The sequence below is a fragment of the Canis lupus genome, chromosome 10 (genome assembly GCF_048164855.1).
Source record: "Canis lupus baileyi chromosome 10, mCanLup2.hap1, whole genome shotgun sequence".
Taxonomy (NCBI): domain Eukaryota; kingdom Metazoa; phylum Chordata; class Mammalia; order Carnivora; family Canidae; genus Canis; species Canis lupus.
The window spans coordinates 23,551,712-23,567,321 of record NC_132847.1 but is presented as its reverse complement, the minus strand read 5'-3'; the positions used below and the strand labels follow the sequence as shown (position 1 = coordinate 23,567,321).

General features: G+C 58.3%; 1 protein-coding gene across 1 annotated transcript in view; it reads right to left on the bottom strand.

The window, feature by feature from the left end:
* Positions 1 to 15,610, bottom strand: part of TCF7 (transcription factor 7) — a 40,649-nt gene that overhangs the window by 9,749 nt on the left and 15,290 nt on the right. Inside the window, 9 exon segments of the mRNA XM_072841021.1 lie at positions 2 to 55; positions 57 to 225; positions 1,346 to 1,418; positions 2,386 to 2,434; positions 2,909 to 3,016; positions 3,134 to 3,296; positions 3,716 to 3,835; positions 6,825 to 6,915; positions 7,720 to 7,831. Of these exon segments, the coding sequence (XP_072697122.1) occupies positions 2 to 55; positions 57 to 225; positions 1,346 to 1,418; positions 2,386 to 2,434; positions 2,909 to 3,016; positions 3,134 to 3,296; positions 3,716 to 3,835; positions 6,825 to 6,915; positions 7,720 to 7,831 (939 nt within the window).

The window sequence follows — 15,610 nt, the reverse complement described above, 5'->3', positions numbered from 1 at the left end:
GTCCAGGGGGCTGGGAGGCTGAGAGCGGCTGAAAGACCTGGTGATGTAGGCGCCGGCTCCGCAGGGCTGGCAAGCAGTTCTGTGGGGAAGTGGGGCAGCAGGAGGTATGAGGGCGAGTCCTGGGGGGCTGGGGACCCGGGGCAGCCTAGAGCACTGTCATCGGAAGGAACGGGGCTGGGGCAGCGGCCTTCTCCGGGTAAGTACCGAATGCATTTCTTTTTCCTCCTAGGAATAGTGAAGAGAGTTATCTGTAAACAGAGGGTGAATTCATAGTCATACACCACAACCAGAAAATGCTGTCCTTGCACAGGCCTAGCTGACCTCTTGTTCCCTTCTCCCCAGGACTTGAGTGGTGGGCCTGTGCCTTCAAACCTAGCTTTGCAATTCTGCTGGGCCGGCCCAGACCTGGATCAGGTGCAGTTCCCTGCACAGCCAGCGGGTGGCACAGGAACCGCTTGCAGGCTAGCCCTGTGGGCCACCTCGTTTTCCAGAGGGGCCATCTCCTAATTTGGGCCTCTGAGCCGGTTTCACGTGTTTGGGGAGGGGCTCCTATTTGCATTAAGGCGAAGGGCTGCAATGCCTGTGGCTTGGCCAAGAGGTGCTTGGGCAGAGTAACATGAATATGCTCTCCCCACGTGTACGTGCACACACTTACATGCTACCCAAATGCCCTTGTCCTTGGAGAGGGAACATGGTGGGCACTCTGATGGGCTGGACAGTATTCCTTAGAGTCTGTGAGTTACTCCCTTCTCCTCACATACACATTTCTCTGTTGTACAGGGAGACGCACAAGTTTAGTGCCATAGAGCCTAAGTATGGCCCTTTCGCTAGGACAGCTTAGGGATACCGCCGGTTCCTCCCTGCTTACCTCTGCAGTCTCCTGGTCTCAGGTACAAGATAAGATACATGGACACTTGGCATTGAGGTTATTCTCTACCCTAGGGCACCTTGGTTTTAGATTCAAGGGTTCAGGATAATACAGGTAGGGATCCTAACTTGAAGTGAGGGAACTGGTGGACCATCGTGAGTCCTAGACCTGGTAGCAGGGGCTCAGGCCACTGACTGGGATGCACAAAGACTGGTCGGCTGAGAGTCTGCTAACCTTAGCATCAGACTATCCTTAACAGAGGACCCTAGGCATCAGAACTACCTTATTTTGAGTCTGCTTTTCTTCCTTTCTAGAACATCCTTCCTCCACTTCATTCTTAGGAGGCATGGGCTCCCTGATCTGTGGGTATGCTATGGGGCTGGGAGACCAGAGGAGGGCTACAGGCCCAGCAGAACATATGCAGAGTCAGGGAAGCAGCTTGAAGCAAAGGGAGGATGGTGGTGGGGACAAACCCACCTGCACGGACCACACCAATCCGTCTGCTGGTTGAGGCCAAAGCGAGCACGGCATTTCTTAGGCGAGCCAGGGTCTGCTCACAGCCATGCCAGAGGGGCAGAGCAGGGCAGAGGGCGAGCAGGCAGGCAGCAGGGCAGAGCAGGGCCCAGAAAGAAGAGGTAACGTCAGTGTCAGCCAGTCACAGATACCCCATAGGCCCCATAGGCAGAGGGCCTCTCTGTGGCACAGCCAGCCCCAGTGGAGCCCCAGGACCCAGAGCCAAGTTCTCAGGAAAGGCGGGCGCCTAGCTAGCAGGAGAGGCAGTGGGAAAGAGTGGGGGATGGAGGAAGGGAGGGGATCCCATCATGTTACGTCCTCCATCGGGTTGCCCCACGGAGCTGTGGGAGGAGCTGGGGGGCCCACAGGGATCTAGCCCACTTCATCCAGTTTTTCTTCTTTTGCCAGTGCCCAATCTGCCTGACCCCTAACCCCATCATGCTGTAGCTTAAACCAGGTAGACGGTGGAGTCCACGCTTCAACCTCAGAAAAAGGGCTAAGGATTCTGCTCCGCCTCAGTCCCAGCCTCGAGATTTGGGGGGGTGGGGGGGTGGGCAACGTGGCTGAGATGGTCATGGACATGGAGTCTGAAGTATCAGACGTGGGGCAAGAATTCACCTACAGGAAGGAGACCTGAAGCAGTGTGGCTTTCTCGGGTCTTCCATCGGAGCACTCTGCACTGCTGAGCTAAGGGGGGCGGGGGTGACTGAGGGATGGTCGGGCAGCAGCCAACAGGCTATATGACTTCGGGCCGAGGTGGCCCCACCTGCACGGCCCATGTGCCTGTCTCCACGCAGCACAGGGGCAGCTTCCCTGGCAGAGGCTGAGCTCGGGGAGGGCACAGGAGGCAGCACAACAACACAGCGTTACACTGTGGACACTTGCAGCACCATGTGAACGCGACTTAGGAGGGCCAAGCCCCAAGGTCCTGGGGCTGAGGGCGTTTTCTACCCTCCCTTGGGGCCAGAGCAGCGTGCTCATGACCACTGCTGAGAAGGCCTCACCTGTGGTAGATTCCTGGTGCTTTTCCCGTGACCGCCTTTTCTTTTTCCCCTGCAGGGAACAAAGGGAGGGAGGCTCAGATCTGGGAAGTGGCCCCTTGGTTAATTCCAGTGACTGAATGGTTGGGAGATCTGCAGCCTAGCCTGGCTGTTGCTGAGATTCTGGGTACGCTGTTCCCTCCTCCCCACAAGGCCTAGTGTTTCCTGATGGCAGTTTTTGCCAGAGTACCTACCACGGGGCAGTTTGAATGGAGGAGATGTACAAGGCCCCGCACTCCCTTTCCACTTAGGTGGCCAAATATCAGGCGCCAGCCCTGAGGGGGAGCACATCCCAGGTGGAAAAGAGGACGTAGGCCTACCGTGGGGGCAGATTCCCTTGCTTAGCTCTCTCCAGGCTAGCCCTGTGAGGCCTTGGGCCCTTCATGCCACCACCTGGCCACCTCATTTCTGCCTTCAGGACGGTGGTCTGGGGCATGGCATCTTAAAGGTTCCCCTACTCGTCCCTACTGTGTCATTGGCAACTCACATAGTTGTCCCGCGCTGACCAGCCTGGGTACAGCTGCATGTGCAACTGCCTCTCCTTTCGGGCCAGCTCGTAATACTTGGCCTGCTCTTCCCGAGATAGCGCATGCCACTGCAGTGGGAAAGAAGGGATAGATGGGGGGCATCGGGGAGTCAACAGGCACCACTGGGGTGAAGCTGGCCAGGGACCCCCCCCCCCCCCCACCAGCCCACCTGCCCCTGGCCTCACCCTACGGCCCAGGATCTGGTTGATAGCAGCACTCTCCTTGAGTGTGCACTCTGCAATGACCTTGGCTCTCATCTCCTTCATATACAGCATGAAGGCGTTGAGGGGCTTCTTGATGGTTGGCTTCTTGGCCTCCTTCTCCACCTTGGATTCTGCCTGTGTCTTCCTGTGGGGCACAAATCCAGGTCACTCAGTAGCCCTCCAGTGTGCACCTAATGCTACTACCTTCTAGTGTGTTTGCAGTGGGTGTGTAAATGCGTGGAAACTAGGGTTTCATAAATGGTATCTTCTTAAGCTGGCTGGCTCAGTTGGAGGAGCGTACAGCTCTTGATGATGTTGGGGTTGTGAGTTCGAGCCCCACACTGGGTGAAGAGATTGCTTAAATAAGGAAAAGAATAGAATAAAACACCGGTCAGTGGCAAGAATCATAAGATGGCTTGACCGGAGGCTGCCCCTGGTAGTCCCTTGAGTTTCTAGGCAGCAAGGGTAGAGCCTGAGGGGAGGAATGGGTATCTGGCTGAGGGGATCCTGAGGTCTCCTCACTGGTTCCCCTCCCTCTTCCACATTGTGTGCCCTTTCACTCACAGGCTGCGGTCATATGGCTGCAGCTCCTGCTTCCCCGAGGGAGGTACGATGGCCGGGTGGGGGATGGCTGCGGGGTGGCCAGGTACACCAGAGCCCAGCATCAGGGATGGATGGGTGAACCTGAAGGCAGAAGGAGAGTTAACATTGAGCCAGGAAGGTACAGGCCAAAGCCCTGGACACGTGGAGGCTCCAGCACAGTACACAAAGACAGGTGAGGACAGCCCACCCCCAGTGGTTTGCACACAGGTACACAGATACACACAAATACCTGCACCCAACATACTACACAGACACACTGCAAAAATCTACATCCATGTCCCTCAGGTGCTACTAACTCAAATAGCTTTTGTTTTTGTCTTTAAAGATTTTATTTATTCATGAGAGACACAGAGGCAGAGGGAGAAGCAGGCTCCATGCAGAGTCCGACGCGGGTCTTGATCCCAGGACCACACCCTGGGCCAAAGGCGGGCGTTAAAAGGCTGAGCCACCCAGGGATCCTCTATAAACAGCTTTTGAATCTGTCCCCTTACCTTGTGCTTTTATCAGCTCAGCCTCCTGAGCCTGTGCCTCTGCCCTGGGAGCTTCCTTCCTCTCCTGCTTGAGCCCTTCAGGCCTCTCTCCACACAACACCCAGAGGGACCTTTTAAAAACTCCTGAGTGCTCTTGGCCACTCCTGCTGAAATTCCCCCAGAGCCCACAGAATAAAACCCAGGCTCCTCCATGGGACTTGCCCCACCCTGCAGGAACATCACTTGCCCCACCCCTGTGCTCCATCACTTGACCCCCCTAGCCGTCCCCAACTAGTGCTGCTCCCCTTTACTCTGGACATGTTTCTCTTTTCGGGAAGTTCTCCCTGGCCGAGATCTGATTAGGGCTCTCCCATCACCCCAGATAGCCCATTGGCCTGTTAGTGTTTTGTCCATACCTCCCACCCTGGGCTGTGAACTCCAGTCGGGCTGGAAATGTCTGCTGAGGTCCTTCTTCCATCCCTGGCTTGGGTCTGTCCCCTCTGAGGGCGTGAGTGAAGGGAAGGGACACAAACGTAATACACACACCTGTCACTTCGCTCTTCTGCTGTTCTGTGGAAACCACCATGCCCTTGCTCCTTTCTCTGAGCAGGCAGTCCCCAAGGGTCCGAGGTTGGAGACGCATGTAAAGGGATGATGCCTCAGCTTGGGCAGAGTTCACGGAATGCCCAGCAAGCGAGTATGCCTGACTCGCCCTTCGGCAGGGATGCACAACAGAGGCGAGTGCACACACGCCTGCATGTGCACAGGCAGGAGCACAAGCATGCGTGTGCGTGCCCTCTCCCTGGCTGCTCTAGGGTACTTGGCTGCACAGTATGGCCTGGGCCTGGGCCTCTCGTTCTCCCACTGGCTTCATTCTCAGGCACAGAGCAGCAAGGGGCTGCAGAATGACAGACGGACGGATGGACAAACAACTAGCACAGGGCAAGCACTGGCCTGGGCAAGGCCTCGTGTGGGCACTGAAGCCTGGGCAACAGGAAGCAGGAGCCTGGCTGCAGGGTACGGGACTCACCTGGGGTAGGGGGCGCCAGGGGCTGCAGTGGGGGCAGGGAAGTGCTGTCTATATCCGCAGGAAGGGGACAAGGGGTAGAGAGGAGGACTGGGCCTGTGGTTGGGAGAGACAGCCGTTAGCAGTCTGGCTACTGGCCAGATGTGGGGAAGGACTTCCCCACCTTGCTTGGGCCTGACCCATAGTGTGCAGGGTATCAGCCTCTGCTAGGACGCCTTCGGTGTCTGTACTCGGCCTCTGCCACCAGAGGGCAACCCGTGCTGCTCCTATTTCCCTCTGCAGCTTTCTGGCACTTCAGGAGCAGAAATAGCAGCATTCTCCTAGGACTCAGCTTAGGAAGCCTCAGCCCATCCTGCTCACTCCAGCCTGAAATTCCTGAAATTTCCTGGTCAATACAGGCTGGGCACCTCTCTTAGGGCTTCTGCATACACTTGTCAGGACGACTGGGTGGTTCTGCTCCTTTTCATTCTTCATCTTCCTTCAGGCCTTGCTTGGCTACACAACCTTTTCTCATGGAAGCCCTTGAAATCCCAAGCAGGACGAGGCACCCCTCTGAATCTTTACAGTACCCAGTGCTAACACTGTCCTGTGCTGTCAGGCCTCTGGCCTGGGGAGCGCACCAGGTGGATCAGGTCTCAAGAGGGCAGTGGCCTGAGGGCTGGCCAGCGTCAGCAGTGCCATGCCACTCTGCTGTCCAGAACCCTGCCTACCCAACTTCAAACCTGAGGGCATTAAGAGGTACAGCCCTGACTGGTATTCAGAATGGTGCACAGCCCAGGGAGAATCTGAAAATGGAGGCATGAGTTGAACGTGGCTAAAGAGCACATAGAAGAGGGCAGGCCTCTGGGCTTCCCTTCCTTCCTGGGAAAACCACGCTTCCCTGCTGGGGGGTGACTGCCCCAGCTCAGAGGCCACACACCTGTCCAGATCACACTGTGGCTGATGGGCTGATGGGCTGATGCCCGCTGCAACCTAGCTCCAGCTGAAGACGGGCCCTCCGGCCTACAGTTGGGCCTACTGACTTCACGTTCAGGCTGGCTCCTGCTGGCCCAGCCTTCACAGACTTGCAGCAGGCTCTCCAGGCAGCTGGCCAGGGGCCTGAGCTCAAGCAGGCACGGAGGGGGCACAGAACTCTGCTCCTCGGGGAGCGCAGCCAAGGGACTAGTCAGCAGTAGGCACTGCGAGGAGCAGGAAGTGTTCCCGTGCCTACCATGTGGCCGGGAGGCAAAAGCCTGTCCCATAGCCATTCACACATACTGTCCCCTCCCTGCTCGGGCAGGTCTAGCTCTTCCTTACACGCTCATGACCCTGGGCAGCTCGGTGTCCCCCACCCCCAAGCCATCCAGATATCTCACACTGGGGCAGAGTTCAGGTGCCGTGGGGCTAAGGCCAGGAGCCAAGGGGAGCGTGACGGGCTGGCTACCTGGGGAACGGACCGAGCTGCTGGGCGGCCCGTGGGACTGACACGGCTGGCGGCAGAATGCTGAGCAGAGTAGGCTGGAGAGCAAAGTGCCACGGCAGGTGTGGGTCTCATGAGCGCAAGGTGCCCTCTTCCCACGGGGCCCACACTCACCAGCTCACGGTGTGGGGGAGTTGTCCCATGCTGCCTGAGGTCAGAGAGTAGAAGCCGGAGAGGTCAGGGGTCTGCAGAGGCCTGTGAACGCCTACAGGAGAGGGGGCTGCGTGAGGGATCCAGCCTGACCTGGAAGCCACTGCGGCTGGTTACTGCATCCTAGCGCCTCCTGTGGGGCCTCTTCCACCCCACCTCCATCAGCTAGAGGACCAGACATACTGGTTTGTTCAGGACCATGCCAGCGTAAGAACAGTGCCCCACTTCCAGGCTAGGAAACCGAGGGCAGAGAGGCTGGGTAGGACAGCCTTAAGGATACCGGCTGGCCAGGGGCAGAGGTGGAGTCATTCAAGATGGGGAAGGCCGGCCCCACCATGCCCCGGTCCACCACGGGTCTTCAGCTGGGGTCTCTCAGCTGGGGGTTCTGGCCTGGCTTTGTGTGCAGGAGGCAGGCCCCCTGGCCTGGGCAGCCCGGGTTCCACCCAGCCCCTCTCCTCCCCACGGTTGAGTCAGCAGGTTTCCCACAGCCGACAATGGCTGATTTCAGAATGACTTTCCCTGAGGCTGAGGTGAATCAGCCATCACAACCACCACTTTCCATTTTCTCACTGGGGGGAGGGAAAGGATACAAGTTTTATTGTCCTCAGCTTTACACAGATGCCTGCTCCCACATACCGGCCCTGGGAGGCCATTCAGGAGTAGGGTCCGGCCTCAACCTGAAGCCTTCCAATCTGACCTGGCACCACCTGCCCTCAGGCTCCCCATCCACCCTTCTAGCATTGTCTTTGGGGTTGGATTTTGCGCAGCCCCAGGTTCTCCGGCTGTGAAAAGGGCCTAGCCCCCTGGACTCAGAACCCCCCTGGGGCTGTCAGGCCCCTCCCCTTCCCCCCATCCATACCTTGCTTCTGGCTGATGTCGGCTGGTGCAGATGTAGGGTGTGGGCTGCTGAAATGTTCATAGAGAGGAGAGAGTTGTGGGACGCTGTGGGCTGGCTGACTGGCCTTGTTGTGCTGAAAAATGAGGGGTGGGGTGTGAATGTGGGGAGACCCGAAGGAGGGAGGCCCGGGGCTAGGGGTATACATGAAGACAGAGCCTCTTTTAGCTGTGTGGGTAGCCCAAATGTCAAAGCAAAGTGGGGGTGGTTAAAAACCACAGGCCTCTGGGAGGGGGCACTACTCGACCATCCTGTGTGCAGTCAGCGGCCCTGCCCACAGCCTCCCAGACTTGGCTCAAGCAGCCCTACTGCCTCGAGAGCCTCTTGGTTTCTGTACACTCAATTCCAGGAGGCACCTCTCCCTCCCCTGTCCAGGAAATTCTTTCTGCCTCTGGATCTGAGACACTCCTGCCCCCTCCTCCCGGATTTCTCTGTGGCGGCCCTGTGGCTTGTCTGGGGGGGCTGGTCAAGGCTTCCAGCCGTGGACAGCAGGTAATGGTCAGAAGACCAGGCTTACTCCAGGACAGCCTAGAGTTTTCTTTCCTCCTCCAGCCCCCAGACTTAGGCTCCCGCATCTGACCCACTATTCCACCTCAGACTTTACAGGATTTGTGGGTACAGGGAAAGTTCCCATCAGCCCTTTAACTCAGAGCAGGTGGGCTAGATGGGGCCAGGGTTTCTCTAGGGCCAACCCACCCAGTGCCCCCACTTCCTGTTTCCTCAGCAACACAGGACTCTTACTTTTCACACTGGTCACATGGATCTGTCATGAGATGACTCATGCTGGGAAGGGGGCTCCCCATACGACCCGGCCACAGGGAGGTGCTGCTTGGGGCCAAGGCACAGCTCTGCACATCCCCAGCGCACACCTGCACAGGCCAGGATCCTGGGAACACCATCTACCACTGAGGCTCAGCTTCCACTTGGGAAGTTCACCTGTGGGGATTCTGATGCTAGGAGCACAGATAAGTGACTTCTGATTCATGCACAGAAGAAATAGGACATCTTTGGAGGACAGCAATGAGAGGTGGTGACTTGGGTTCCATCCTACCCTGTGGGTGAAATTTCCCACTGGGTGAATTGAGCCAGACTCCCTAACATCTCTGGGCTTCAGTTTCCTCTCTTGCGTAATAGGTGGGGTTCATGATTCCTTCATCACCAGGCCTGGGGAAGCTCAGGGTAGCTCATGGTGAGGCCTGGCACAGGTCCCTTGGGATTGGCTGTTTGGGGTCCAGGGCGAGCTGAGAGGGAAGGCCAGGTAGGAGCTGCTACTTAGTGTACTTAGTGTGAGGCTCACAGCAGCAGCCCTGGCTGCCCTCTGCCCCACACTCCTGCCTTCAAAGGGGCTTGAGGCTGGGCTATTAGCTGCAGCACCTTCCCCAGGGGTGTGGGGCAGGTGCTGACACTGCCACCTGTCCAGTCCCCTGCCCATTCATCTGCCCACTGGGAAGAGTCTCACAGACCAGGACTATGAGCCTTCCCTCAGGCAGATGAGGTTCATGTCCCAGTGGCAGTGGCTCCTTTGTGGTTAGCATGGATTTGTGAGCACCTCTAACCGGAGCCCTCCCTTGGCCTCCTGGGGCAGCCCATAGGGTGCTCCTCTGTGAACCCAATGAGGAGTTGGCTGGCCTGTTCAGGTCCTGGTTCTGACGTATGTGGCCTCTAAGAACTACTACAAGATCTGAGTATCTGTTTCCTTGTCAAATGGAGAGGACAATGGGGTTGTTGTAAGGGTACAGCCACACAGCACCCAAGAGCTCAAGGACTCAGGTGTTGAGTTGGAAGGAAGGGACATGCAGAAAGGCCCTCCCGTGCACCGAGGCAATGCTATCGGAGTCCCCGCCTGGCAATGGACTTGCCGCAGAGGATTTGCCTAGACGGGGAAGACCCATGCCCGGCAGCCCACTGGCAACATCAGCCCAGAAGGCTGGTGACCGGGCCATGGTGTCTCCAGGCCTTGGGTGCTGCCGACTTTCCTGCTGCTGTTCTGAGGCCGGGCTTTGTGAGCAAGCTGGGGGCCCATGCTGCACTCTGGCTTTCTCTACCCCCAGACTGACCCCAGACACCTCTGGGACAGAATCAGGGTGCGTGTGGGAACAAAGGATACAATGTAGGATCCTCAGGCTTGCGGAGGAAGTGGGGTGGGACAGCCGTGGGGGATGTGGACACCTGCGGAATCCTTCACCTACTGAGCGCCTGCCGTGGGCCCAGCCGCGTCTCCAGCAGGGGACCAGTAGGCTGCCATTTCTCCCCCTTATAATCCTCCTCGGCCACCACCTCTTGTCTCTCTCACTCCCCTTTGCTGCACACCTCAGCAGAGCCGTCCTTGCCCCATTACTTCGCCAGATGGCCCTGCTCAAGGTCCCCGGTGCCTGCCACACCACAGAGCTCAATGCTTAGGCAGGAGTGGACACAACTCATTCCTCCATCCACCTGGAAATCGTTTCTTCGCTTTGCTTCCAGAATGCCACACTGGCCTGGTCTGCCTCCAGGCTCACAGGCCGCTCTGTCGGCCTACCTTCTGGTGCTCATCTTCCTGACCTGACCCAAAACGGGCACTGGCTTTCCACCTGCCCTCACACCCAGAGTGCTCCCATCTGGGGGCACAGCTCTCCATGTCTTCATCTGATGACTGCCATTTGTTTCCACGTCAGCCCCTGCTTCCTCTGGGAAACTCCACTCCCCCAGTGTATATTCACCAAGTCTACCCAGAAGTCTGAAATGCTGCCCAAACTCAACACGTCCAAAGCAGAGCCTCTGGTTTTCTGCCCCAAATGCTCTTCTCTTTCAGTTGCTCAAATACCTTGGAGTAACCCTAGACTCTTCTCTCACATCCCACCTCCAATTTATCAGGTACTACTGGCTCTACTTTCAAAATAATCTAGAGGGCACTCCACCGCTTCTTCCTCCCTGTCCCTGACTCCGTCCAAGCCACAGTCGCCTCTCACCTGGACGACTCCAGGGGCCCCCTGTTCCTCCACCAGGCCTCCAGCCAGCAAGAGTGTAAATCAGATCACAGCTCTCCTCTGCTTGGAGCTGCCAACACCCTTAGAGAGCCTGCGGAGCACTGTGTGGTCAGGCCCCACTCTCCCTCCCCCCACCCCACCTTCTCCTCCCAGCTCACAGCCAGCACCTCCCATGTGTGTCAGGCCTCCTCCTCCAGGTAGTCTAGTGGGAACTTTCAAGTGTGCCACAGTGTGAAGCAGGCTTGGAAGCCCAGCTCCAAGGCTCTCTGACCTTTACATGAACCTTCTCATTACAGGATGCTGGGCCAGTTTGCCCCTTGAATAAAGAGGATGAGAAAAGCAGCCCTGACTACCTCAATGATCACAGATCCAAAAATTCTGCCTCATGTCAGAGTTTTGGGGAGCAGTGGCTGACGGCCTAGGAAGCTTCCTGGAGGTCTCTGGGGCCTTTTTATTCTGATAGATCCCCAAAACAGTGAAAGGCAGACATCAGCCCTGACCGGGCCTTGTGACAGACAAGGCCACGGCCTCAAGAACCTGGGACTCTGGTGGAAAGCATCCCACCATTTACCACCTAAGGGTACAAACGCTTGGAGCCCTTGCCCAGTGGGTGGAATGAGCACCCTCCACAGGTCCCTCCAGCCTAGGGATTTTTGAATGTAAACCCCCGCTTCAGAGAAGGCCTTGCCATCTGAGCCCTGACTCTGGCTCTTAGGCCCCCAAGACTATAAGCCTGGCTGGCGGGGCGGGGGGGGTGGAGGGGGATACCCTTGGAGGGAAGTCTTAGAACCAGAGCCTGGGCTCCAATGTGCCAGGTACAGGAAGATGGTCTCAGAGTCCCACTCTGCCCAGGAAGGGGGTAGGGTGGGTTTGCTCTGAGGGAAGGGAGGGTGGCTCCACAGTATGTTTCCCAGCAAACCTCCCATCCCTGCGAAGGGCTAGCTTTGGCCAGGGAACCAGGGAGAACCCTCTGACCTGATGGGAGGACCAGAGCTGACTGCTGTAGGCCAGGCTGGCACTAAGCCCCAGGGTATAGCAAAGCCAGGCCTAGGAAACCCCAGAACCAGCTCGGCCTACAGCCCGTGGCCTGGGATGCATGTGTGGAGCAAGGTATTGAGGGGGTGGGAGGTAGAAGGCACCGCCCGGTGGTCAGAGGGCTCATCCTGTCCACCAGCCCTCCCTGGGAAATGGGGGAAAGCCTCTAATTAAACCGGAGTCTGCAGCCAAACCACAGGAGAGGTGCCAGGTGGGCAGGGGTGGGACAGAGAGCCTGCCGTTCACTGGAGGCCCTGGGTGGCCAGGGCTCCAGGGCAGGGCACTGAGGACTTGGCCAGTCCTTCCCACGTTTTATGCAGGCTGCCCCTCAGCCTCGTGCCCTTGCCCCCCTCCACGTCTGCGATGGTAGCCAGGGGGAACCGTCTGGCGGAGGGCCCAGTGCCCCACACGCCCCTCAGCCAGGGGAACGTCCCGCTCCACGGCCTCAGCACAAGGCTGTCCCAGGGCCAGGCTGCCCAGACAGCAAGCTGGGGTTGCCTGGGGCCTGGCATGTGTACGGGGAGCCCAGTGACTGGAGCTACCCCTCTCCTCTCCTCTGATGATGACCGCCGGCCTCCAAGGCAAGGGGCAGGCCTGGGCTGACCGTCCTCATCAGGCTCTCAGGATCTCCACGGCACATCCGTGATCGCCTCTCCTACCTGGGGGCAGAGTGCCAAGCACAGAGCTGGGCCCTGCGTTCCCGGCGTGGTGGAACGCACACAATCAGAAGGCTCAACAGCAGTCCATACTCTTCGGTCAGGACACTCCAGGATCCCGTCCCTCTGCCTCCGCCCGGATGCCCCCCGCCCCGGGGCTACAGCACCAGAGGACAGGGCCAGGACTCAGAGACCCTGGGGCCGGGAGGCCATCCTTCCTGCCGGTGCATGGCTTTTACTGCTCTTCACCTTCCGACTCAAAATGCCCCATCCCAGAGGTGGTCGGTGGCCTTCCGGACACTTTCGTTAGCCCACGGCTCGAAACTGCTCACTGAGCTGCCCTAGCACCGCTCCTCTCCTTCGGAGCCTGGAGCCAGGAGGAGGTGGAAATGAGGGGCTCCGGGGCAGGTCTCCTCTGCTCCTAGGCTGGGCCCGGCAGGGCTGGGCTGCTCTCCCTCACCCCCTCGCCCCCCTACTTCCTGCGGGCTCCGGTGAAAAATAAACACCGTCTGCATTTTCCCTGCAGACCGCAGCGGGCCTGTGGGTCCGCTCACAGGCCCTGTGCGCCCTCAGAGCCCTCGCCGCCACCGGCAGACAAAACTCCCTCGCCTCTGACGGTTGACTCTGAAAACCCCCACACGCGCTAGCCTCTCACACTTTCCTAGCGAAGAAAGTTGCCGCTTCCTCTGGCCTCACACGGGGTGGGGGGAGTGCGTGAGGCCAGGCCAGGCCCCCCCCAAAGCGGCCTCCCTGTGGCAGGGGCTGTGCCAGGAAGGACATGTCCCTAGCGCCCCCAGTCCCCGGCCCTCACATCCAGATGCTCTGTTGATCACCAGCGACAGACATGGTCGGTCAGCTTGGGTCACTGAGCGCCTGGGTGCCAGGCCAAAATGTTTCAGGGGGAGAGAAAAGCGTTTCCTAATGATAAGTGGGGGGTTACCATGTGTCAGGCCCAGTTCTGAGTACCTTCCAGAGGGTAACTCCTATGCTCTTCAGCGAGAGGCAGAAATACTCTCTCCATCTGATAGAAGAGCAGACGGGCACACAGAGGTGGTACTGCTTGCGCAAAACACACAGTAAGCAGCTGAGCTGTGACGCTACCCACTCTTCCCGAGGCCTATGGTGGTCATGGATGGAACCAGAGGGCGCATGTGAGGGGATACCTGTCCACCCCAGCTTCCCTTCCTCACCCTGGTGGCTCAGGTATCCAAGCCAGCACTTCCCTGACTCTAAAAATTCTTCACAGGTTCCAGGGCCATTAGGATTGGGGTTCTGGCCACACCAGCTGCCTGCCTGCCTGATGGCCCCACCGCACAGGCCCGCCCCTCTTCCGTCCCTCACCTGCCTCGGTGCCTAGCTCTTCTGGAGCCTAGCTTTTCTCAGCCTCAGCACCTTTGCCCACCCCTCCTCTGTCCTCTCAGAACTTTCCCTGCTTCCTCCTGCTCTTTGCATGCCTCGTTCCTTCTTATTCTGACCTCAGTCTAAGGGTCACTTCCCAGGAAGGGACTGTGACCTGACTGGGGCTCCCCAGCCCAGCAAGCACAGGTACCCACCTGGTGCAGAGGTCAGCCTGGGGGTCCTAGAGGGCACAACGGGCTTGTAGTCCTCTAGGCCTGGCTCGGTTCTGTACTCGGCACGTTCACTAAGACTTGCTAAGGGGAGGCCTCCAGAATCCCTGGTGCCCCAGAACCTCTGCACACCCCACTCCCTCATCCACCATGGATCGGACTCCCGTCTCTGCTTCCTGGCTCCCCTGTTCCCTCTGGCCTGTGCTGGAGCTGGAGAGAGCCCCATGGGGACGAGCAGATCCATACCCCGAGCCTTGTGTTTCTTCCAGGGCAGGAAGGTGGGCTATTGGCACAGTTACTGTTTGCTGCTGGCAGGTGCAAAGAGGGGATGCGAAGTATTTACTGTAAAAGTCACCTGTGACAACCCATTTGAGAAAAGCATTCTCCCCGCTTTGCACACGAGGCAGATGAGGCTGAGGTTGAGAAGATTGCCTGTGGCCATGCGGCCTTCTAACAGGTCCGTGCTGGGACCCCTTGGTGGGCTCTCTGGGTCTTTGGTGACACCGGACAGCCACATCTCTTCTCCCCCCCTCTCCTGCTATGCTCCAGCCATGGGAGGGCCCACTAAATCTACCTCTAGAAATCCCCCCCCTACCTGGCTTGGCCAATTTCCATCCATCTCCCAGGCATTGTCATAAATGAGACTTCGCCCTGGAAGCCCTTCCTACCCTCCCCGTGTGAGCAGGGGTCCCCTACTGTGGCCCACCGACCGCAGCACGCAGACCGACCCTACTGCGCTGAAGTGTCTGTTCACTTGTCTGTCTTCACTGCCTCCCTGAGATCTGAGATTGCACCCTGCACGGTTTCTGTTGCCTGAGTGAAAGCTGGGCCCTCCAAGTTGGGTCTCTAGCAGGAATGAGGAGGGATCCCAGCATGAGCCAGTGTTTAGGGAGAATGTGGCAGTGCTGGACAAAGCACCCTGGCTGGAGCTGGACATAAGGTCACAGCAGCACTCGGGAAGCTGGAAAGAGCAGGGGCCACTGCCTAGAGTCAGGGACATCCTGCCTGACATCTGAGACCCCACGTCGCCTCCGACCCACCCTCCCCCCAAGTCTCTTCCTGTCTGCAGTACTTTGGCAGTCAGAATAACCAGAAAGCCAAAGCCAGGGCTGCTGCTAATTCATATGGAGCCTTTGTACTAATTAGAAGAAGTACATCTTTCTGTGGACAGACACCTGGACCCACACAAGGGCACACGGCTTGGGCGGCATGAGTATGGGCTGAGCTTCAGCTCCCAGGCTCAGCACCCCCACATAACCCCCCATATTGGCCATGCTCAACAGTCCCCTCTGGTTCTCACTTCTCTTCTCCCCACTCTTGCCAAGAGCCAGGCTCCATCCACTCTGGCCTGGATCAGTCCCTTGTGGTTCCTCTCCCACCTCTAGGGCCCACCAGGTAGCCCCACAGCTCCCCCAGACCTGTGTCCAGAACTGGGACCCACTGTCCAGCAACAGTGGTTGCTTAAGCACCAAGGAGTCTGGCCAGTTGCTGAGTGGGAAGCTGCCCCAAGGCCTGGGATGCCGGGGATGAGTTTCTGAGAAGAAAGCAAGCCCCCCAAAGCCCTTCCAAGTGGGACTTGTCTGCATATCAAATGGGCCTAGATTTGGCGATCCTGGCGGACCCTACCTCT